Raw genomic sequence first — 25062 nt, 5'->3', positions numbered from 1 at the left:
TACTGTAATTATATCATGATATTATGTATATTATAGTATAAGATATTCTATATATTTGTCACACAGATGAGATCAGGGAAGAGGAAGAAGGAGAATAGCAATAATAAACAATAATGTCATATCAAACAATAGCCTAATGAAAATAAACAAATACTATAATATACAAACCATAAGAAACGCTTAATTAACTAAGTACATGCTAAACAGATATGAACAGATATTGCCTCTTGAAAGACCCAAAACTATAATTTTACACAGTGTAGTGCCAGTCAGATACCTTGAATCTGTTGAATGTTAGTTTCACATTTTGTAAGTCTCAATGTGTCCATTAGTTTACACAAAATTCACTAGAAGTCATTATTTAAGGGGTTATTTAAAAAAAAAATTAAATGGGCTAAGCCCCGAATGTTTACAATGTCTGGCTCCGCCCCTGATGCAGACGGTCACGGTGTGAAGATGTCTAAGTCTAAGAAAGCTAAATCCGGTTCCCAGAAAAGAAAAGAGAGGCAAGAAAGGGAGAAAAAAAAGAAATGAGGGAAAACAAGTGTTAACAGCCTTCTTTCCCAAGAAAGGTGAGCCCAATGTGAAAGCAATAGTCTACAAATGAAATGAACTCCTGAAGGTTACAAAACACTTCAATACCACCGCGAATCCGCGATTATCAGTGCTAAAACAGCATTAACACAAAATTAGAAATAACATGATGCCTGATTTATAGCCTACCACAACATTTCAATAGCCTACTAATTCGAAAATGATTATGAGCTAATAGCTTAACTTAGTAGGCTCAATGTTATATAGGTTCAAGAGTAAAGGCTGTCAAATTAGTAGCAAAGCTAACTTGTGAAACGCATCACACTCAGTTAGCTATAGATAGCTGTTCTCTCAGCCAAAAGTATTCAATTTGTATAGATAGCTGTTCTCTCAGCCAAAAGTGTTTTCATTCATTTCATGTTCTAGCTTTTAAACATTCTTCAAATAAAACAGAAATTCAGTGAAGTCTTGGGTAATAAGATTATTTTCTGTTATACAGTACATATAAGAGTTGTTAGATTAATTCAATGTGTGATTAGATAGTAGTTAGTTGTGAACCTCATGCTTCATGCTTACAGCCGGTGGTTGGTTAGTTGGTTGGTTGGGGGGGGGGGCATGGCCACCACTTGTGCATAGGGCCCAGAATTTGGTGCTACGCCCCTGTTTTTAACCCTTCGCTACATATTGGTGGAACACACTGCCAGTTCCTACAAGGGCAGGGACATCCTTTTCCACTTTCAAAAAACTCCTGAAGACCCAGCTCTTTAGAGAACATCTACTCTCATAGCAACACTTACAACAAGTCTTACTGATCCTAGCACTCACCAGCTGTTTTAAACTGACAAGTAACTGTTAAAAACAGCACTCACCGACGCACTTATTCTTACTGTACTCTAATGTTTTTTTAAACTGTCCTAAAATTGTGAGAATTGTTCTAAAACTTACTGTTTACCATGTTGTTAGTCGCTTTGGTTAAAAAGCGTCAGCCAAATGTAATGTAATGTAATGTAATATTGGTTGACTGTACAGTCAGCAAGCTAAAAAAAGATTAATCGGTTTCACTTCCATCATGTGACCTCCGCATAGGCTTTCTATTTGTGTAAGTTCCAAGAAGTGCTTTGGGCTTCTTTTCTGAAAATCACTATTTGCTCAAAATACAAGTGAAAATTAAAAACATTGAACTGTCTCTGTGTAAATAGCTTTTAAGTGAATAAATCATTTTATTTCAACTGTTTGGTAACCCCAGAACCTCAAATTGCAATATTACCGGTAGGTAATGTTGTTTGTGAAGCTTAAAAAGTTCTTAGTTAGACTTTGTGGTCTGGGTAAGGCAAAAAAGAACATAGAAAATGTTCTCAGTATCACTTCTGCTTTTCCCCTCAGAGATATTAACAAGGAAGTGTGAAATAATTGTGATCTGCTGGTTAAGCTCCAATACTGACAACTCAGCTTAGTTAGATCCTAATTGATGTGACTGCCTATCATGATAGTATTCCTAAACACTGCAATGACACTACAAAATATCTGAAAACTGTTTATTTCAGCTTAAGCGTTTAAGATATGGAAACTAATGCAAATACATTTGTATAATGTTAAGTTAAATGTTATAGAACATGTTGATTGCAGCAGAGGAGAGGGATGGTGTGATAACCACAAGGATTTCAACAGAAAAAATAAACATTGGCTGACATTACCCTGTAAAAAAGAAGTTACTTAAATATAGGCTCAAAAAGCACTGGTGCAAATGGATTGTATGATAATATGTTAAATATATATGCTTGCACACACAAAATAAATGTACACTCTTAAAACAAATGTGTTGAAAACAACACAACTTGTGTTGTTTTTAACACATCTCTGTGTCCAGATAGTGACAACACATTCCTTTTAAGAGTGTACATAAATCCATACATTCTCCATTCTAGAAATGTAAAACTTGAACAAAAAGTTGAATACAACATTCAGTATACCATTTTAAATATTATATTATCACCACACGTTTACCCAAAAGTTTAAGTATTGCCTACAGCTTTATCTCAAAGTGCATCAAACATGGCATCGTGTACGTTTTTGATAAGAAATAAATATGTGGGGCTGTGTGATGTCTTCAAAATAAGAAAAATCTTAATAAAATATAATATTAAACTTGAAAAATAGAATACCTGAAAACATTTCAAAGGACATTACATTTATTTAACTGACATTTTTCCAGGTGCAACTAGCTAATTGTTGTTATGTTTGCCACTAGGAGAACGCCTCTAAGCACACCGATATCCACACATAAAGTCAAATATCATTTAATGTTAACAGTTAGCATAAATGTCCTCATCCTGACATCCTGTATCAAGTTCCTCCACACCCATGTAGTCCTCTGCATTTTCATAATCATCCTGGTCTTCCACTTCTCCTTGTTCATGGACATCTTGATCTTCCACTTCTACATTTTCATAGTCATCCTGGTCTTCCATTTCTACATTTTCATAGTCATCCTCTTCTGTGTTCGGATCTAGGTAAATCTCTTCATCTTCTTCACCTGTCTTGTCTTCATTCTGTTTTGATTTACTGCTCCCATAGGTGTTCATTTTTGCTGTGACATAATGAACAGAAAACAAAAAGGACACATTTCAAATGTGAACATTAATAATGACTGTTTTTTCAGTGGAAAAGGCTATAACTACTAGAACAGTTTATACACCCTGATGTTTCTTTCTCCACAAATGCATTTCAAAAGTACAGAACAGACTCGTATGAAGGTCTTAGTGATTGAAACAAGTTTATCAATGAATGTAGCGTGAGTCAGCAGCGTAGCATTATTGCTCTCTTTTAAACTGAACCACTATTCCAATGAGTCTGGATTATGCTGACACACTTCTAAAACAATTAGAAACGTACTCTTTCCTTTAGTGTACTTCCAAGATGCTTCCTTTGTTTTGCTCTGTCCCTTCTTAGCCAAAAAGATGCACACCAAGGCAAAGATCAGAAGTAAAACTACACCACCAGTCACTCCAGCAGCAATGAATGGGACCATAAACTCTGTGGAGTGCAATCATACATATACGCATTATGAGCTACAACAGGCCATGTTATAAAATCAAACTACATCACATTTTCTGAGTGTAGGCTTCATGATTATTATTATTATACAATATACTGTAATATAAAAAAAACATTTGTCTTTCACAAAATACATAATAATCTCATGTTCGTATGTTTGTTCATGTTTTTGCTGTACCTCTGATGGTGACAGTTAGCCTGTCTGTCTCTGTGGAGTAGAACTGACGAGACGATAAATCCACCTGATACACACAGCTGTAGTTACCCTGGTGGGAATAATCTGCAGCTGGAAAATAGAAGGAAGTGGAGTGGTTGATGGCAGGCTGAGACATGGTGCGGTTGGATCCGGAGAAACTCAGATGGAAAACTCCACCAGGGTACTGTGGTTGGGTGGAACAGGCGATGGAGAAGTTGTGGCCCTTAGTGATCTCTGGCCCCTGAGGACCCCAAGAGAGCCCTCCATCTGCAGCAGTGCAGTTGATACGAGGTCGATGCAGGTTCACTAGAAATAAGCAGAATATGCAAATACTTTAAAATGGCACTAAGAAGTTTTTGTAACTCTGGCAATCAGGTGTGATCACTAAACCCCTCCCACCAAAGAGTGCGACTTTCCTTACGGCATGCGTCACACAATGGCTTGTAGGTGGAGTTAGCCGGTAGGTGATGAAGATAAGATTGAGTTATCTAGCATAGTATTCTCAGAATGGCCTATAACTATTCTGAGTTGAGTGCAGTGATTGAGCGCAAAAAAGTGCATTATTGAGTGCAAAAGATGACAATAAATGTCATGTAAAAAATGCAAATAATAAATGTAAAAAATGATTCTTGTTGATTCCTCAGTTTATATTCATAAGCCAAGTTATTCAAGTTAGTCATTAGCTATACTACTACTATAAGGTAGGTTAGCTAATGTTAAGCCCATATTACCTTCGACAGCTTTCATTCTAGTTACTATTCTTATTCCAAGTCAAGTGCAGTAATCACAAACAATGACTGTCAAATCACAGTCATTGTGATTTGACACAATCTTGGATAATGAATGTGTAACTCAAGTTTCAAAGATATGTCACCATTTTTATAACGGGAATGCACATAATATTCCAGTTATCAAAAGTGGCAAGTAACATCGACCCCTAGCAAGAGATACACTCAACCTTCACTGCCACAATAAATGCAAATGTATTGTGCATTGAGTTTCTGGTGAGCATGGGTAGGCTCTGGTGCATGAAACATTTCAGGTGCACACAGCATATAGCCTAAAGTAAACATCAAAAATATGAAAGCAGTTTGTGCATACCTGCAACAGAAATACTAACAATGTTGCTTTGAGGGGACCACCCTTAACACTTAGAAACTGAATTAAACAGTAAACACATCAAGTCAACTTGTGCTGTGATAGCAGTTTGTGAGTGATTACTGACCTACTACAGAAATGCTGACGGTGTTGCTTTGTGGGGAAGTAAAGGTTCGTCTTGATACTGTTGTCTGATACTGGCAGTAGTATGAGCCTTCATGAGAGAGGTCTGCTTGAGGAATGGTGAAGGTGACAGAGTTGACACTGGTTCTCTTTGTTTCTATCAATGATCCTGAGACTTTGTTCAAAGTGAACACTCCACCCAAGTGCTGTGTTGAGATGGAGCAAGTCATCTGAACTGCTTGACCCCAGGTGATGCCTCTTGCAGACGCAATAATGTTTGGACTGGAAAGTGAAACTGCCAATGCAGATATTCATATTAATGAACCACCCCCAGAGTAAATAGATATTCCACATGAACGCTGTGTTGACATGAAGCAGATAATGCGTAATGTTTGACCCCTGATAACTTATCTTGTATGTGAAGATACACCGTATTAATAAGAAAAACAAGAAAACAAAAGGCCTCAGATGTCGACTCCATATACTCAATGAATGGTGCTTAACCTTTGGCCAATAATCATGCGATAGTATATGATTTGGTATACACTTACCAACTGTAATTGTGATCGCATTGCTCTTGGAGCTGGCAGTGAGTGTACTCTGGTAATAGTAATCACACGTGTAGCTGCCTTGGTGTGAAGAAGATAAACTAGGAAGACTGAAAGTGATTGTCTGCTTATCTGCTGTCTCAGTCTGTGTAGATATTTCATTTCTATACAGTCGGAAGTTTGCAGTCATCGGCCTATGGGACGTTATGGCACATCTGAACTCTGCTGACTCCCCAGGTAAAACAGCTGTGTTTGTGGTATGGAGGGTAAGAGTTGGTGTCTTCATAATTCCTATAAGGCAGATTAAAATAAAGACCAGGAATAAAACGGTTTAAGTCTTCTTGTTCTTAATGTTCTAAAAGATCAGTATGATCAGTTCAAATCAGACTCACTAGTTGTGACTCACCTACACACACCACACCTGCATCTTCATTGGGCTTGCAATCTTCTACTCCAAACCCATTGTGTGAGCACTCCGTTATAGAGCTCTCTGTACCAGAGCACCCAACATTATCCAGCCAGGTCTCCCCACTTCCCTGACCAAAGTAGGCATTCCCAGGGGCAAGGGCTGCTTTTCCACACCCCAGCTGCTTGCACACAACTTGAGCATCGTCTAGGCCCCAGGAATCATCACACACTGTTCCCCATGCACCATTATGGTAGACTTCCACTCTGCCAGAGCAGTAGCCACTGCTATTGGCAAGCCTGATGTTGGAACCAACTGCATATTGAGGAAATGCAAATGTGAACAAATTGTTTCAATATTTGGGGTTCAACTTTTTACATATACACATAATAAAATGGACATGGGCATTCTTAACATTTAATTGAATAAGTAGTGTTTTATCAAAACTATGGAGGTTTAAATAGCCAAGGTGTTACTTAAGTTCTTGTGTATGATTTTTCCCAAAATCACAGAGGACTGTCAGTACCAGCAGGTATTTAGTATAGTTCATACTGTACCTGAACACACCACAGCTGCATCTTCACTGGGACTGCAATCTTCTACTCCAAACCCATTGTGCGGGCACCCTGTTATAGAGCTCTCTGTACCAGAGCAACGGACACCATCCAGCCAAGTCTTCCCACTTCCTTGACCAAAGTAGGCATTCCCAGGGGCAAAGACCGCTTTTTCACACCCCAGCTGCTTGCATACCACGTCAGCATCTCTCAGGTCCCAAGAATCATCACACACTGTTCCCCATTCACCATTATGGTAGACCTCAACTCTACCAGAGCAGCCATTGTCCCCATTGACTACCCTTAGCACAGGTACATCACCTTGAAATAATAAAAAAAAAATATTGTTTAAATCATAATTCACAATCACTACTCTGTCCAAACATGCCATGATTGCGAAAAGCCCTAAACATGATATTCCAATTGGCATGAGTTCAACTGGTTTAAAAGCTATACCAGGCTTTTTAAAAGTATTTTGTTTGTGCAGTACAGATGTGAATCTATGTAATGATATTTCAACGAACGTCTTTAACAATTTTGTGCAATCTATAAGCATATACTATAAAATGACACACATATGGCAAATCATATATTTGAGATGGAAATGCAGTAACTGTTCCTGGTAGGCTCTGATTACCAAACCATTCAACATCATTTCGCCAGGAGTAAACATGGAGAAACTTGAGAAAGCACAACCTAAATTTCATCCATGAACCATTGTCTTTCGTACACTCTGCACTATAAATAACATACACATATGTACACATAATGCCAATTTTAACTTTACAATCACATTTTGCCACGGTGTTATATCAGTTCTTGTGTATGACTTTTCCTAAGATCACAGAGGACTGTCAGTACCAGCAGGTATTTAGTATAGTTCATACTGTACCTGAACACACTACACCTGCATCTTCAATGGCACTGCAATCTTCTACTCCAAACCCCCTGTGTCTGCACTCGGTTATAGAGCTCTCACTACCAGAGCACCTAACATCATCCAGCCAAGTCTTCCCACTTCCCTGACCAAAGTAGGCACCCACAGGGGCAGAGACTGCTCTTCCACACCCCAGCTGCCTGCACACAACTCGAGCATCATCTAGGCCCCAGGAGTCATCACAAACGGTTCCCCATTCACCATTATGGTAGACCTCAACTCTACCAGAGCAGCCGTTGTTCCCGTTGACCACCCTGATTTGTGTACCACCTAGTAACATAAATAAATAAATAAATAAATTTGACATTTTAAATGCATTGCAGTTGATATAAAAAATCTTCAAATGTTTCTGAAGACATTTACGTAGACTACAAATACTACAGAATGTTATGTTGAAGTAACCTGAGCAACAGCTCATTTGTCCTTTTTGGTTGAGAAATAAATTTGATTTGTATATTTATCTTTGATGGTGATAAGCCTGCAACCATTGTTGAGGTAAGGCCAAAGTAGTTTGTCATATAATCATAAAACTCGTTGTGAATTATACAATTGCCAGACGGAGCTACAGGGCAAATTCAAATGCAACTGCAGGTTTGTCTGGGTTCACACATGTGGCTTTAAATAGGGCCAACGCATCTTTTTTATTAAAAAATTGTATTACCCTTGAAATTAAATTACTAATGGGTCAACATGAAGAAGGGTTACACCATTACATCAAAAGGAAACATCTGAATATCTGCCCCATTTGAGGAGGTATGGTGAGCATGTTTTACTGGGGAAGGAGGGTGGAGTATCCCACCCTTTTTTGGTTAGTCACAGCCCCATCAAAATGCACTTGCTTAATGCACTTGCAAAATGCATACTTGAGTAGCAGTCAGTATTTCTTTCCGGAATGAAGATCAAGAGTCAGACAATACGCCTTCAACCAATGGAAAGAGGAACTAGATTTGTCTTGTTTGTCTCGAGCCAATTATACATCAAACAATAACCCCTTTTAAGAGAAATTATGAGCTAAAGAATACACCAATCAGATCAGTGCAGTGAAAGAAGAAAACAGTAAAACTTAAGATGAAGTTGAACTTAAATTGGATTTCATAGGCTGAGACAATAGGAAGGCTATTTCTTAAAGGAGATTTTTTTTCACATACATGTAGATCTCTGTTTCTCTAGGTCACTGAGTACTGTCGATACGAAAATAAACAAAACAAATTGGTTCTACCAAGCTTGAGTTGCTGCAACAGTAGACAGCTATGGTGCTACACTGGGGGCATGTTCATGATCCCCATGTTCATACCCCCAGAGTGTAGCACTGTAACTGACTGGCTGCTGTAGCTGTTAGCTGCAGCAACTCAAACTAGGTAGCACCGACAGTACTCAGTGACCTTGAGAAACAGAGATCAATGTGAAAATCGCCAGAATTCTCCTTTAAGTTGAAAGAAAGAGATATGAGAGAACGATCCAAAGCTTATATTGGTGTTAATTGAGCTCAAATAGGTGAACCAGGCTGATTGCTCTGAGAACAGCAAATGGCAAGTCCTTCTGACTGACCCTATTTATGAAACACCCTTCTTCAGTTTAAAACCTAAACTAAGAATTCTGTTTTATATAGGATCTTTTGTCTCTGTACTAGGGGCCATGTTTTTTTAATTGTGGAAAAATAACATTCAAACAAAGATTTTAATCACTGGCTAATGTCAGTTTTTACAGTAGGTTAGTCATACCAAAATATATAGAGAAATACTTACTTGTTGTGCCTGATAATTTCAGTAAGTAACCTGTCAAAAGTGTTTTAAAAGAAAAAAATATTAATGTACATCATTAGTTACCTGATAGGTTTGGATTTACTGATTTCATCACAAGGCCAACTTGTTTTTAACACATGAATGAATACTCTGAATACACTTTAAAATAACATGAAAAATACTGCAGAGGCTTCCTGTTTCGCTTTCTATCAATAATGTTATGTATAAAATAAAAACCTCATATGCCTGCCAGTGTGCCTTACCTATCAGGGTGAGAGCAAAACTCCACATCTTGTGTATTGAAGCTCCCTTCAGTGCGAATGCATGCATTTTTGGCAGTAGCCTACTTTTGTCAGTGAAGTAGCTGACTGAATCAACACTGACCTAATGCTACATTTATATATTTATATACATGTAACTGTGATTTCACTTCTGCTTTGGTTTTTGTGGCTTTCCTGTTAGCAAAACAAGAAAGACAAACTGTTTTCATTTGCCATAGTGGAGTGAGTAAGAGATAAGCTCTCTTAAGATCAGAGAAATTAACAAAAAGGAAAACATAAAAAGGGAATTGCAATTCTTAAAGCCTTTTAATGAACCATTTTTGATAAAAACAAATGCTACTAAGTGTGGGGTAGAAAAGTCTACTCAGATGTAAATGCAGACTGATGAAAGTCTGAGGCTAGGTTCACATTAACAGGCCAAATCAGTTTTTTATTTCTCTTTCAGTTTTTTACTTTCTTTTCATATCTCATGTCAGAAAAGTATGAACAGTGCAGGTTTCAATTCTGATTTGGGCCACTTCCATATATGGCCCTGATTCAGACAGTCACAGAAAGTTAAAGCCACTTTCGTGGACAAAATTTGTTCTACTGGCTGACAGGATGCATTAGCCTGGTTAATACCAGACCATTCTCAGTTTAGATAGAGAAGTGGTATGGTTCAATGCACTGCTAACTGCAAGCCTCTCTCTGTCATCATGTAAAGCCCACCCCATGCCAGATAAGTGGATGTGATTGGTTCCTGTGAGTTGCTCACAGATTTGTTTGGGTTCACCCATGCTAATAATCTATCGGACCACTTGATAAAAGCTTGACTGAACAATTAACAGAACCACAGATTTTGAGGACACCATGAATGATCCATTTTAATTTCTTTGTTTGACTGAATGGGTGCAGTCTTCATGCTATATTTTTGTGGATACAGTGTTATTTTGTTTTTGTTTGCAAAATAGTAGACTGTTCCATGGTTCCTATATATATATTCTTTTTGAAAGAAAGAGGAAATAGGGTAAGAGCAAGTAAAACATTAGTGGGACCTAACTCGCGTTATGCTGCTGGTGGTTAATGCCAGCTACAAAGCTATGCAAATCAAGTTAGATTGACACCATGATCTAGACTGGAGTGAGGTTTAGGGGAGGAGTGCAATGGTAGCCAGCAGGTAGGGTTGTGCAGTATGTGAAACCATTCTCCTGTGCAGTTAACACAGCCCAGGAACACAACAGGAAAGCTGCTAGCAGGCAGGCCAACGTGTCTGCAGGACTTCCAGGGGACCTTTTTGTCTTCCATGTAGCAGGGCTGTATGGGACTGTCACTGGCCTCAGCAGGGTTTGAGAGGCTCAACAGTGATACTTCTATCCAGATCCCTCACCCTCCTATGAAGCCATCTGCTACACATTACAGTGCTCTTGTTATCAAAGATGCCTAGTCATCTCCCAGTAGAGCCTAAAGATTCTTTTCTTCTCAGATTTGGGGCCAGTTTCCTGTACAATAATTAAATGAAAAATGACCTTTTCTTCTATGAAGCTCCATTATAGTTCAGAACTGGCATATTGCATGGAAGTTGACCCTCAACATCATGCTGTGATGTGTACAGAATTGTCTGCACCTCTGAAACATGTTAGTGAAGTTAGTTTGCCATAACCATTTTTATTTCATGGAGTGTGCTTGGACAAAAAGTCTCTTCTTTGGCAGATTCTCTTTATCACCCTTTAATGCTATTATGACCACCTTTGCTTCAGACGTGCCCCATACTTCAGACTTGCCCCACAGTGGGCACTGACACAAGTAGGTAACAAATCTAGTTTGGTGATATACAGTATATCTGACCCAGAGCACAAACCTATAGCGAACACTCTTAGGGGTATTGTCTGGTGTGTTAATATCTCCTGTGTTTACATGACCAGAAATAAGTTGGCACAGGATATGAAAGAATTCTACCAATAAAAAAACATAAATAGCCATGTGGTCCTGATGAAAAGTCAACAGGGGCTGCATGAAATCCCAAACATCACTTCTCAAGTGGACTCACTCTTGAATTTGTTGCCATGACCACCATGTGGCGAGTCGAAAGAACACTGACATGGTGTTCCAGCTGATCAGTCTTCAGGTACTGTAGATAGACAGCAGAATGGAAGAAGAGATGAACAAGATCTTGAAAAAGGATGATATTCTGTTTTCTTGCTACTCTTTTAAAAGAGTAAGATGTCTCTTGTGACATTGACTGGCTTTGTTGAATGTGAACTTAAATCTTCAATTATCTCTGAGCTGTGAAATGTATGAATGGATGTATTTTTTCTTCATTTGGCTTAAATCTGAAAATCAGTGACCTAAAATACACTCCACTTTAGCCTATAGACAGGATCAAATGGTTCATCATGGTCTGAGATTGGTCATGCCCATTGCTTGCACTGAGGTAGAACATTCAGTTACCCAGTGACTGTTGGCTGTTCTGAGGATTTGTTGTTCTGTGGACACACACAAGAATACACACATGCACACACGTTCACACACAGTAGGCTACAGTCCAGCAAGTGCAGTGTGACTAGTGAAGAAACACTCTTTACACAACACTGTACACATCGATCAGAAGGATAAGCAGGAAAGAGTGCAGGTTAACTGCAAAGAAGCAATGTCAAGGTGTAATGAGACTACACCTGCCTACTACACTCCCTCCTGCGAAAAAAAAGAAAGGGTGGAAAAAAGAAAATCTACCCATACCCCCTCCAAAAACGCACACACACACTCTTTTTTTCCTGTGATTCTCATCTTCCCCGCGTGAAGATTGAAATAAAGTCACTGCTCACCAAAGACAAATCAATTGTGACATTTGTGGATGGAGTGCGATGCATTTAATTAGCCCAGGACATACTGGTGAAAGCTGAATTACCCGATAAATCAGAGGCAGCCGCTGGCAACGCGGACAGGGCGAATCAGGTTGTCTGTCGAGATGCGTCGAGCAGAGCTCGCGGGAGCGCTGTCCATTTATTTGGCACTTTCCCCTAATTTTTCACAACAGACTGCTCGTAAGTCCTGACATCAGACTGTTGCTAATTATACCGCTGCCTTTGATGGAATTGCTAAAATCGCCTCAGGCTAGGAGTGGATCTCGTGCTTAACAGAGAGGGCTGAAATCCCTTACCTTGTGTAAGTGAACAAGGCATACAAATCCCATGCTAGAGATTTAAACTCAAGTAGAATGAAAAAGGTGGGGTGAATGTGTGTGGCTACACAAGCAGAGCGAAGGAAGCATTGTAAACCATCTCACAATTAGCAGCTTTGTTGTGTCACTTGACAAAACACAGCGCTGGAAAGCAAAGTATTGAACCTGCTTGGCCAAGTGGCCCCACTGAACTACCTGGTCAGCCACAGAGATAAACCCTTTGGGGAGGCAGATAATTGGGGTTCCTCGCTTTCGCACAAAAGACTGCCTATTGATTAAGACTGTGGCCAGCCACCGCACTTGTCCAGGCTATATTAATGTCACGCCTCTTTTATTTACCCACAGAGGTTGTTCAGGACCGGCACAGGAGCAGCTTTGACTCGTGTTTGTGTGTCTGAGGTGCTGAGGGGCTAGTTGGGTAATTGTTCGCTTCTCGGTGGGTTGTTTGCACACCGTCTCTTCACCCCACCTAACAGACACACACACCATGTCCAATATCTGTAGATCTAATAAAGTGGAAGATGTGGACTAGTACATGAGGGAGATGGAGAAAATGATCTCTACATTACCTTTATATTTTGTGGGATGGTATTTCCCTGAAAAGAGAGATGCTGGTTCCTCCTCTTACTCTAAGACTGTAGTCCTTCAGACTCTATGGTTATAGGCATACAGAGGGTTGGATTATGGCCTAGTACACTGAGTGTCACCATAACAGTTTCCTTTTATTACAAAATATCTTCTTAGTGCTCTTTCAGCATATTGTATGGTATTGAGTTAGGGCTCTGAATGAAGCGCTCTGAAAATGAGGTTGAGGGCGCTGACAGCGTTAGAAATGTGGTTGATGGACACAGACCCTAAAGATTACTCCCAATGTCACCTGTGTCTGGATATATGAGTTACCTGCTGCCAGAGACATAATTGTCCTGCGTCCTTAGGGTAACACACATGTGGGTTATGTTATGTAGGCCTGAGGTGAGTGGCTAACATCACCCACTGCCTGGAGATTGTCATGTCAGGTGCCAAACAGGTGATATGGTACCCTGGGAGGGGTGCATGGATGGCACATAAGAGCAGAAATGTGCAACATACCTGGAGCTGGCAGCAGGCTGGAATGCATGGCTGGAAAACATGCTGAGAGCTACATCGATTCTGCTGAGTCACAACCGGACCCAAGAAGAACCAGCCATCTGACCAATCACCGATGCTGCAGACAGAGCCTTCATGTGCCCATGGTCATCTGCTGCTGAGATGACTAGGGTAAAGAAGGACAAGATTCAGTGTTTCAACTCTCAAAATCGCCTCATCATAATGTTAAGATTTTCACACATCGCCACAACAAATCTGTCTCAGAGGCCCTCACCCTTCTTTCAAAACATACACTCACAAGTCTTTTGATTCCTCTTGTTCAGAGATACAGACAAATCAAACCTAGATAAGTGTATGACATACAGTAGAAGTGGAGTGGTAACCTTACTGCCTGACATGGGTGCCTGGGTTCAGTTCCTGATTCAGACATTGTGATTCTGCGTTGCATCACTTTGTGCAAAAGCAGTCAAATACCAGTCATTATACTTTAACATCACTTTTACATGAATCAGGAGATTCATCGCCTTGGTCTTTCATAAAGACCAGTGTTTGGAATAACGCCGTTTAAAAGAACGGCGTTATGTAACGACATTATTTTTTCACTAACAGGGTAATCTAACTAATTACTTTTCCCATCGTTACAACGCCGTTAACGTTACTGGACGTTAAATGCATTGATTGAATAAACTGTGTAATCCAAACGCACCCTGGCTCGATGAAACAGCAGAGGTCAAGAGCAATCCGAAAAGTTGGCCTTTTCAAGGTGGAGATATAAGCACTACTTCAAATTCATCAAGGCAAGAACGTGCATGTAATGTGTACATTATGTCCAGGAGCGAAGACTTTGTCGACATTCGTCGTAAGCAACTCTAATTTAATGAAGCATCTCACATACGCATCTAAAGCTATAGTGGCCAAAAACACCGATACCTCCACCACAGATGATAGCTTGCCATCCACTAGCAAAGAAGGACTCGGAGCAAAGTCCTCCAAGCAGCAAAAGCTAGATCTTTCTGCCTCACAACAAAAACCTATGACACAGGCTGAGGTCAACTAGGTCTGTCGATCTGCAATATCTTGAATTTCCCCTTGGGGATCAATAAAGTATCTATCTATCTATCTATCTATCTATCTATTTTTTGTAACAGTAACGCAAATAGTTACTTTCCCTGGTAACGAATTACTCTGACCCCCCCCCCCCCCCCATTATACTGAAGCAAACACATGGGACTGCTGAGAGTATCTGCCCAGCATGTGCAACTCCAGTAGGCTAATAACGCGCTATGTAGGCTAATCGCTTCTTCTCTTTTTCTTTATTCAAGAAGAAATGGCAGCAGGATCGGACTGGGAACAAAAATCGGCCCTGGCAATTTTCTCCTGGACCGGCCCACCACTGGACCGACGACCCCACCCCACCGATACCAAAAATACTGATTCCCCCCATAAATAACAAACAGTATTATGCTGTAGCAACACTTCATAAACTGAACCCAAACAGATTTGGACCTATAGATTAGATTAGATTCAACTTTATTGTAATTTAACAGAGTACAGGTAGCCTACAGAGCCAATGAAATGCAGTTGACATCCAACCAGAAGTGCAAAGAAGCATTATCAAGTGCAGGTAGAGTATGGTTGTATACCCTAATCGCAATAACACAGGGGTCCGGGGGTGTCTGAGAGGTACAGGATTCACGAATAAGATACTAAAGACAGGCTCATCTTCTGTCTGACTCACGTCATGTTACCATGCATTAAACCACATGTCACTGCTTGATTAATTATGAAAAACATATAAACATGCCATGGACGTCATAGTTGATAAAAATTACGTTTTGTGCTAACATGTTGTAGAAACACAACCACAGCCTTTATTTGGTGCAAATCATCTCCTTTACTTTCTTTGGTTAGTCCGCAATTCACATTAATGTAGGCTATCACCACAAGTGCATAGGCTAGCCTACTAAACGTTTTTGCACAAGTTTGTGTGCTGTCGCCACATTTGCAAAATTACCTTCGTTACTGACCTAGTTGATAGTAACTTTTTACCTGCATCGAATCGCGATTGATTGTGCATCTAATGTAGCCTAGTAAGTATCACTCGGTGGAGAGACTTCCACTTTCCAAGTTTCACTTTCACTGTGTTGTGAGCTAAAAGGCTAGCCCTGGAAGCAAATGTAATTTGCGGCCGCTAGGGTGCGTCTAGAATTGCTACTAAAAGGCTACTATATGGGAAATACTTTGAAGTTCCTTGAGTAGGACTCGGAATTTCTAATCAAAACACAACCATATTTTTATTGCTAACATAGTGAGTCACTCATGGTGTTTAATGCATTTCATCACAATAACAAATTGCACAGATAACCTTTAACTCAGAATATATCCTACAGTACATATGAACTTAGATAGCGGGAATAAGCCTAATGCAGAACTGCATCTACCGTCAGCAACAACCGTCAAGTAAAAAACATTTTACTTCTAGTAACACTGGATTTGGTATGTGTGCTTGCCTCCATACTAGAGCTTGATAATGTGCTCTTCTAATATGCCATTGAGCAGCTTCACTTGTTGGTGGTAGAGCCTCCGATCCTCGACATCTAGAAAACAGAGTGGCTCTGGCATAGTGTTGTCACAATACCAAAAATATGACTTTGATACAATACCTGCCATAAATATCTTGATACTCGATACTGAAGCGATATCCAAATCCTAAAATATCTGGAAAAGAAAGGACGCAGGCCTCCTCCAAGTGTAGTCATTTGTGTTGAATTTGGTGCACTTTTGGTCAATTCAAACTTCTAAACTTCCTATACATAATTATTATTTTTGTAGTCAGTAAAATAGTAGTTTGTGTGTGATTAAGTCATTTATTGTTTGTTATAGCTCATTTATATTGTGTGATGTTTTGGCAATAAATTACCTTTAAATAGCCAAAGTAGGCTAGATCAAGGTCAGTGTTCAAATTACTGCATGCAACATCACTTAATGCTATGCAGAAGAGCCTACTCTTTAGGCCATCTGATAGAGGCTACCCTAGGCCTTCCTGTGTTTATGGGATTTCTTTGACAGTTGCAAAGGGAAAAAAGTGAAGATAGTCTTCTTTGCTCCCAGTGTAATTTAATAAGTACATTTCAACCACTCTTTGGGTCTTAATCAGATAGGCCTACACCATTATTACATTACATTACATTTGGCTGACACATTTTTAATCAAAGCGACTAACAACATGGTAACAGTTAAGTTTTAAAGCAATTCTCTCAACAATTTTAGGACAATTTAAAAACGGTAGAGTACAGTAAGAATAAGTGGATCAGTGAGTGTTGTTTTTAAACAGTTAAGTGTCAGTTCAAGATGGGTGGTAAGTGCTAGGATCAGCAAGACTTGTTGTAAGTGGTGCTATGAGAGGATATGTTCTCTAAAGAGCTGGGTCTTCAGGAGTTTTTTGAAAATGGAGAGGGATGACCCTGCCCAGTGTGTTCCACCAACGAGGAACAACAGATGAGAAAAGTTTGAATTGGCCTGAGCGTATCTGTTGCAATATCTGTGTGCATTCCTACATTAGGTCTATTTCTTTGATAGTCAACATCATTTGCTACCACATAACAAATACCAAATAACAATACAAAAGTTTCTTACAAACTTTCCTGCATACTTCTTAAATGTGCTGCAGTCAGATGGGTGCCCTAAAGACATAACTAGATCTTGAGCATCTATTACCAGTGTTGAATGAGCAGTTTTTGCAGTGATCACTACTGGACATTCCACATTGCTAGACAGCACTTGAGTGAGGAGGACTTATTTCCATTTCACAAATAACCATCGCTATCTGCAATAGCTACAGTACAGGGGCATTAATCAGTTCATAGCTGAGGATTTGTCCTAAGCCCTTTCAGCATCATATGCAGTAATGATGCACTGGAGAATGTTTCTTTTTGTTGCATTATAATGGATATCTAGTCTAAATTTGTTGCAAATAATGCAATCTCCATAGCACTCTTCAGCAACCCTCAAACATGCACACTCTTCCATTTTTTGCATGGCTGGGATTTGAATGATAGGAAAGAGCACCAGTGAGATGTTTTAACTAGGCAAGCACAGTCGCCTTTACAGTAAAAAAAAATACAGTGTAAATCCTCTGTAAAGACTGACAACTGTTCATAATAGTTAGTGACAAAATACTTTCTACAGAAAAATGAGCAGTCACCTACTATTCTATCAATTTATTATCAAGGAATCTACCATATTTTGCTTCTAAACATCATACTGAATTTTAGCTATTATTTCAATTTATATTTTAATTTGAGCTTATTTTCATTTGCTACTTGAGGGTCATTGGGGTAATTCCTGTCCTGTCCCACAACATATCTGATACATAAAGAGTATATATCTGATGGCAAAACCAGAAAGTATGTGAATTATGCTAATTATACTAATTAGCAAGCTTAAAACTCAAAATTGAGCTTGGTAAACAAAATATTTTAATTCAGCACCCTCAAATTGTGTGAAATAGCCCCTTTACCGACTTTTCCTCAAATTTGCCAACAGGACTTTTTCTGAACGTTTGTTAGCTACTGTATCTGCTCTCCCTCTACATAGGCCTATTTCCAGATCATGAACGCACCAAAAGTTCAATCAATTAATGTGACGCAAACTGAATTATTATTTCATAAATTATCATAAAATGTTGATGGCTAATTGTACTAATTGTTAAATTATTAAAAGGCCACGGGTAGGCCTTCTCAAAGGGGCACTTTGGATAAGGGGTTGAGAACAGGTTCTCGCGTGCTGTACCTGGGCTTCTCCCGAGACCTGGCAGCCCTCCCCACAAGTGCTTAATGATGGTCGCACGCTGTCATTCTCATTTTTCACCTGCCTCAGCTTCCTGGAAAACCTTGGTTCCCCCCTTTCATATTTCTTCATTTTTAAGCTTAAACTATGACTAGCACAACTCTTTTGTTGCCATAGAAACACAGCAGTGCTTAGATATTTCAGCAGAAGAGGCTGATCTCCCCTACAGCTCCCCAACCACTTAAAAAAAAAGAATCCTAAAGGAATGTTCTGGCATGTGCAGTAGACTGTCTTAGTGTGTGTCTGTCTATCAGTGTGTGTGCTTGATAGATGAATGTAACACAGTGCAATGCAACATCATCTTTGCTGTCTTTTTCTTATCTCTCAATTCACAATAGCAATTGGACGAAAAACTAACATGGGAGGATGTTTTTTGCTGCTTGTTTGGCACTCACTGTTGCTCCACAGGGATCTGTCTCTGACCTAAGAGAATTTTAAGCACAAACATAAAGACATAATACCATACCACTGCACTTGCACTTGACTGTTTCAATGAGGGGGATTTTATTTTAATGAGCCAACCTCATAAAAGTTACTAAATGAGATACTTTCCCAAATGAGCAGAGATTTGAATATTTCTTCTTTCCCCTCTCTGTCTCCCTCTATCTTTCTGGTCTTCTAATTCTCTCTCTTTGCCCTGTGTGCAGTCTATGTTATGTGTGTTTTGATAAGCTGTCAGGACTGAGCAGAGGACAGTGGTGATGTCCCCCAAGGTTAATGAGATCTTTACAGTGGCAGGTGTGAAGAGGTAACAGGGGCTTGTCTGCTGCTTTAATCGGACCAGAGAGGGGAGGAGGGGACGCTTGGTTTATTAGAAAAAGGGGGTTCCCAAGGGCTGTGGAGTCTCAGTCAAAGGACGAATGAGATTAGTCTCGGGCTATTATATGGGCTATAATGCCCTTTAAGCGAGGCATGATGCAATGGATTGAGGGTACTGTGCCTCTGATGTGTTGATGGTGATATCTGATTCATTCATCTGATTTGGGGGGTGATGTTATCATGCTGAGAAATTGTAGCCACACGGACTGTTGTTTCATTGTATCGTGATATTACAACATTAGAACATAAAGTACATTAATTAAACATTAAGAACCTGTTCTTCCTATCCTTCCTTTCATTGTTATGATTATGCCATTCATCAGAACTAATAAGTCTGCCATATCTTTACTTTCTCTGTATCTGTCTCTCTCTCTCTCTCTCACCCTCTCTCTCTCTCTCTCTCTCATACTCACTCTTTTTGATACATACACAAACAAGCCCACTGCATTTATGTGTCTTAAAATCTGAGAATGCAATGTTGAAATTGTTGTCTTAGCATTGTTACTTATTACTATGTGTTCCTTTATCAATTGTATCTAACCTCTGAGCATTTGTGTTTGCTTGTTTCCTTTTCTGTGTGTGAATGTATTTGTTTATATGTTTGTGTGTTCATGTGTATATGTGGATCAGTCTGTGTTTATCTTTATCTGTGAGGGAGCCTGGGCATAGGAGCCTGAGCATCAGAAGGCACTCAGCACCAGAGAATGGTAGAGAGAACTGACCTTATGATTCCCAACTGTATCTCACCCACTAATAGTTGTCAGTTCAATGTCCACTGAACCAAATTTCACCAGAAAATTTAGCAGCAGTCCCCACTCTATCAGCGCTTGTCAGCCAGCATCATCAAAAGAACCACACACATCCACTGCCCTGCATTTCCCCCATTTGCGGGGTCTTGACCCCATAGATATAAGATAAAAATTCATAACCCCATAGAGGACCTTACAGAGAGCATATCAATTGAGAATGGACTCTGCGGAATGAGATGTGCTTCTGATGGTTCCCTCGTCTCCCGCCATGCACAAATACAGACATAGATCACACCTTATAGTCTGGAAGGCTTAGGGGCCAAATCAAATCTGCATGCTAAAGTGGAATGGAGTGGGGGACAGTTACTGTGATGAATAGTGGGGACGTCAGAGAGGGCCAAATCTGTTGACGTCCAGCTGACCCTCAGGGGGAAGGAAATGAAAGGAAAGAACATTCCGGAAAACAGCCTGAAATGCAACAGAGGGGATGGGGTGAAGCAGAGTGTCAGTTTCAAGAGAAAAGAGAGGGATGGAGAAGGGAAAACTGGAGAAAAGGTAAACAAAGGTAGTGTCTGTCAGCAAGCCATCAGCGGATTCTCTCTTTGTTTTTTCTTCTTCTATTCAACTGACAAAGCAAAGTGTGTATCAAAAGAAAGTAACTAAGCTCTCTCCAGTCCAAAATTCACCAGAGTCACATATCCCTCCAAAAGCTTGTGGATTTAGACTCTGCTGAAGAACATCACCATGGTGGTTTTAGCCAGATAACTTTTCATGATGTTCCAGGACTTTGTTTTATCAAGCCAGGCTTTCCTGTGTAAGCTTGGGGTTGTTTATCTCTGCCATTACAGCAAAGCAAGTAAAGCACTGTGGACCGTCTTTGGTGGACGCTTCTCATTCCCCTCGGTGAGAAATCTGATAAATCCATTCAATGCTGTATACACTGACACAATCCTTGGGATTTCAAAGCATATGGGCTTATCTGCACCAAAGCTTTCACAGACTAGATATAGACATGCTGGCACAGAAACTGATACTGAGCAGCAAAGTTTCAATACATGGACACCAGGCCTCTTTCTTTGTGACATTACACTCACATGGAGGTATGCCATAAAGACATAACAAACAAAAACAAAAGAAAAACAAATATGTAAACTTAAACAAGCCATTGCCTGTTTTGTTGCCTCTTGAATTTCCCCTGGGGATCAATAAAGTATCTATCTATCTATCTATCTATCCTTAAAGGAGAATTCCGGTGTGATATTGACCTAAAGTGTGTTGAAACATGATACCGAGTGTGAACGTATGTCTCATAGCTCACCTCGGCTTGTCCCCTGCACTCAGAAATCTGGCGCTAGTTAGCAAATGCTACCAACACAGTGTTTCGTTTTGGTGCCTCGGGCATCGGCCTAGCCGTAGCAGCAACTGGAATCCATGCATTTTCACGGAATTATTTTTGGAATCTGATCCCTTATCATACCTGTTCGTTCGTACACATCGCTCGACTTATCGTGACTAAATTCAAGATGGCGTCTAACGGTAAAATTCCTTAAGGTACTGTCTGTATAAATCGTCTTGTAAATAAACTACCAGTGCTTTTTTCAAAAGTTGTCTATGTCTCGTTTTAAATGGCAAGGCCCTCGGAAGTCTACCAATGAAGTATGGAGCTACTTTGAGCCTTGTAAATGGTGTAAAAGTGATTTATTTGCATGGCTAGGCCGATGCCCGAGGCACCACAACGAAACACTGTTGGTAGCATTGGCTAACTAGCGCCAGATTTCTGAGTGCAGGGGACAAGCCGAGGTGAGCAATGAGACATACATTCACACTCGTTATCATGTTTCAACACACTTTAGGTCAAAATCACACCGGAATTATCCTTTAATACATTTATTTGAGGTGTATTCTGAAGCTCTCTGCACAGCTTTTCATTTTAGCATTAATACAGTTTACAATCACAGACCAAATAGCCATCCCACTTGATGATGCATGATATTTTAGACTTTGAGCCAATACAGTCCTCATCTCCTGGAGGTTAACGATACTGAAGAAAATGTGTATGATCTGTTTCTCTGGTAAACTTTTGCCATTGACCACACCTCCTTACTTGGTCAGACTAAGGAGGTGTTAATCCTCTCTCGGCCACACCCTGTTCTCTCTCTCTCTCTCTCTCTATCAGACTCTCTCAACACACACTCCTGGTCAAACTCGAAACCAGAAGGAAGCTACGCCCACTTCAGATCATCTGGGTTGTCATTCAAAACCTGATAATAGCATCTACTATGATAATGATCTAAGAGGGTGTGTTAATGTGCATGGGAGAGTGTGTGTGTGTGTGTTCGTGTGACTGTGGTTGTATGTGAGCACTCTGTGAAAGTGAACACAGAAGAAGGAAACCAATTGAATTAGTATCAGCTGAGGTTAGTAGAAGGCTTTATTTCTATTGAGTCTGAGAATTAAAAGAAAAATAAAGATATTTAAAAGTTATTCTTCTTTTGACTTTGAGTTGCTCTCCCTTTCTCTTTCTCCTTGATTTATGGGTGAAGACAAGTAACTTTGGTCACTCCAGTCTAGAAGACCATGGGTACTGCCCAGAGCAAGGACAAGATGCATTGCACCCGCTACGTCGATGGCAAGGGCCCTCTGTCAGTCGAGCAGCAAGGTAAAGTAACCACATGTCTCGCTAACTTTATTTCTCATGTCATGAAGTTGCTTTGTTGTTCGGATGTTCATACACTGTTTGTTTACAGTGGAGAAGGACCTTGAGGGACGGTATGGAACTCAACTTGTGGGGGACCAACCAGAGGGGGAGATGACCCTACAACATGAGAGAAAGAGTCTGCCAGGCTACCCTAAAGACGACACTATAAAGATCAACTTTGCATTTGCGGATGGAATACAAACAGTACGTTTAAAAATGTTATGTGATTATCTACATGATTTGATACTATAGTTTTGTATGTGTGTCATGAAGCACGCAGGGAAATGACTGCATATTTCCGCCCACATCTTGAGCAAAACACTAGAAGGCATGGGTACATTCCATACCATCCTAACTTGTGGTTTGTCTGGTTACTCCAGTTGGCTCTTTTGCCATCGGCCAAAAGGAAACAAAGACAGATGACTACTTAGAATACTTAGAAAATGATGTAACTGAAGCAGCATACCTCGAAGCTGAATAAAGAAGTCAGAGTAGTCAGGTAAATGTCCCGATGGTTTGCCAGATTGGTGTGCCTACTGTTAACAAAACAGAGAGTTAGTTCATGATATTGCCTGATTGTCTGTGAACATATTTCCACATGCTACAGGAGAAACATCCCAGGCCAGGAGAGAAGTATCATGGGCTGAAGACAGTGACCTTCTTGCCTCAGAATATTAAAGGGGCCGCGGTGGTGCGACTACTGGAGAAAGCTTTTCAGCAGAAGCTGCTGTTTACGGTAGCAACTGACAGCAGTGGGGAGGAGGCTGTGGTTCCCACAGACATTCCACTCAAGACCAGCTGTGATGAGTCAGGACCAGAGAGGTAAATAAGAGCTCATATTGTTTATATTATTATTTTTTTATAGTGTTATATAATTGAAGGTGCTATGTGTGGAGTGAGTTGTTTTGAATGGATCATTACATCCGCAACCACTTGTTGCCATTGACTTGCATGTATTCAATATTGTGCTAAGTGAAGAGGTATTAGGGGTATATTAGTGTACTATCCGAAGCTAGCTGATTGGCATACAAACTATAGTTGATATCTACTGTAGGTATATCTTTTGTTACATTAGAGCTTTTGTAGTGTTTCTCTACATCTCAGAGGATGTTGCCCACAAATATGTCTGATCTAACAAATGAATGAAAAAGCATTTAAATTGTGAGGAATGACTTGGTTATTCATTTATGCACATTTATTTTTCTGCCTAGCCTTCGCTATCCAGATCCAGACTACCTCACCAAAGTGGTTAAACTCTTGAAAGACAAGGGGATCAAGTGAGAGCCTTCAGACAGATGACAACCCTAACCTTTACACAGAACACACAGGAAGGAATGTGACTAAGTGACGCAGTTTCATTAAACAATGCCCATTTCATTAAACAGTGCCCATTAAACAAAGGACCTCATAATCTATTGGCTTGTCTAGAGGAGTCTCAGAAACAACAATCAGCCTGAGGTATGTCAGGAAACAAGTGTTCCTCTGTTGTATTAAAATACAATTGCTGTTTAATCCATATTAGAGCAGTTGTATGTGTTGCTACTTTGTAAATATATATGTAAATATTGAACTAATTGCTGATTAGTTGTTTGTATTTATGAGAGAAAGAGAGAAAGAGAGAGAGAGAGGTGTGAATTTTGTACCTGGATGACTATGTAGATTCTACAGGCTCTTTGGTTATTGGTCTGCTTTGAAGCAAAGTAAGGTTTTTACAAAGCTATTCAATGTCCTCTGAGATCAGACAAGATGCCATTGGCCGAAATGTAGTGAATAAATGTCTTTTGCATTAGGGATTACTCTGATGTAAGTCAAAATTCAAAACATGTTCACATGCAGGTCGTACCAAACACTGAAATAAAGTCAGCCTCTGCAAAACTGATGCACCAATGTACTCTCTTGTCATGGACTGTTTATTAACTTCTTCAGCACTTCGGTATGTTCCTCTGGGAAGTTTCAGTCTTCTGAAGCTTCGACAGCTGCTTGGTCACTCCCTCTAGTGGTGTCACCAATCATGGCCGCCATCATTCTCTGTGTTAGGTTGTCACCTGTGCTTGTCCCTGTGCCTGTCAAGAGTGAACACACTCACAACTCTTAAGAGCTTGACAGCAGGACATTTAGTATGAGGTGGTACTGCTTTTGAATGTTTCAAGGCAGGACATGCTTCGGTGACATGGTAGACAGAGTGAATTATTTAATTTTCATAATCAACAAATCATAGATGTTACTTGCCAA

General features: G+C 40.0%; 2 protein-coding genes and 1 long non-coding RNA gene across 5 annotated transcripts; 2 read left to right on the top strand and 1 right to left on the bottom strand.

Moving 5' to 3' along the window:
- Positions 1-817: 817 nt before the first annotated feature.
- Positions 818-999, top strand: LOC121688550. The gene is made up of 2 exons (XR_006024624.1): positions 818-879; positions 913-999. It is a non-coding gene; the product is annotated as an uncharacterized LOC121688550 (long non-coding RNA).
- A 1056-nt stretch (positions 1000-2055) lies between these two features.
- LOC121688548 (soluble scavenger receptor cysteine-rich domain-containing protein SSC5D-like) lies at positions 2056-9541 on the bottom strand. The gene is made up of 9 exons (XM_042068211.1): positions 9456-9541; positions 9196-9225; positions 7406-7720; positions 6517-6834; positions 5960-6274; positions 5557-5844; positions 3767-4090; positions 3427-3567; positions 2056-3121 (listed from the first exon to the last, which is right to left on the bottom strand). The coding sequence occupies exons 1-9, from the start codon at positions 9520-9522 to the stop codon at positions 2838-2840; spliced, it is 2082 nt and encodes a 693-aa protein (XP_041924145.1). The 5' UTR covers positions 9523-9541; the 3' UTR covers positions 2056-2837.
- Positions 9542-22318: 12777 nt separating this feature from the next.
- On the top strand, positions 22319-24721 carry dtx3l1 (deltex E3 ubiquitin ligase 3L1). Of its 3 annotated transcripts, none has more exons than XM_042068214.1 (5): positions 22319-22549; positions 22707-22791; positions 22880-23034; positions 23438-23652; positions 24042-24721. In XM_042068214.1, the coding sequence occupies exons 2-5, from the start codon at positions 22710-22712 to the stop codon at positions 24109-24111; spliced, it is 522 nt and encodes a 173-aa protein (XP_041924148.1). In that variant the 5' UTR covers positions 22319-22549; positions 22707-22709; the 3' UTR covers positions 24112-24721. The 3 variants fall into 3 exon arrangements, with proteins under 3 accessions (XP_041924148.1, XP_041924147.1, XP_041924146.1); XM_042068213.1 differs by having other exon boundaries at positions 22704-22791; XM_042068212.1 differs by having other exon boundaries at positions 22320-22549; positions 22676-22791.
- Positions 24722-25062: the final 341 nt, after the last annotated feature.

Source organism: Alosa sapidissima, chromosome 17 (genome assembly GCF_018492685.1).
Source record: "Alosa sapidissima isolate fAloSap1 chromosome 17, fAloSap1.pri, whole genome shotgun sequence".
NCBI classification, from domain to species: domain Eukaryota; kingdom Metazoa; phylum Chordata; class Actinopteri; order Clupeiformes; family Clupeidae; genus Alosa; species Alosa sapidissima.
The sequence above is the reverse complement of the archived record's forward strand: the minus strand, read 5'-3'. Positions and strand labels throughout refer to the sequence as shown.

What these genes read in the sequence shown, in the direction of transcription:
- LOC121688548 (XM_042068211.1), bottom strand. Translation starts at nt 9,522, where the DNA reads ATGCATGCATTCGCACTGAAGGGAGCTTCAATACACAAGATGTGGAGT. An exon ending in TGCAGGTGTGGTGTGTGTAG is followed by an intron (nt 5,845 to 5,959) that starts GTGAGTCACAAC and finishes TCTGCCTTATAG; the next exon opens with GAATTATGAAGACACCAACT. An exon ending in GAAGTACACTAAAGGAAAGA is followed by an intron (nt 3,122 to 3,426) that starts GTACGTTTCTAA and finishes ATTATGTCACAG; the next exon opens with CAAAAATGAACACCTATGGG.
- dtx3l1 (XM_042068214.1), top strand. Translation starts at nt 22,710, where the DNA reads ATGGGTACTGCCCAGAGCAAGGACAAGATGCATTGCACCCGCTACGTC. An exon ending in TCTGTCAGTCGAGCAGCAAG is followed by an intron (nt 22,792 to 22,879) that starts GTAAAGTAACCA and finishes GTTTGTTTACAG; the next exon opens with TGGAGAAGGACCTTGAGGGA. An exon ending in GATGAGTCAGGACCAGAGAG is followed by an intron (nt 23,653 to 24,041) that starts GTAAATAAGAGC and finishes TTTTCTGCCTAG; the next exon opens with CCTTCGCTATCCAGATCCAG.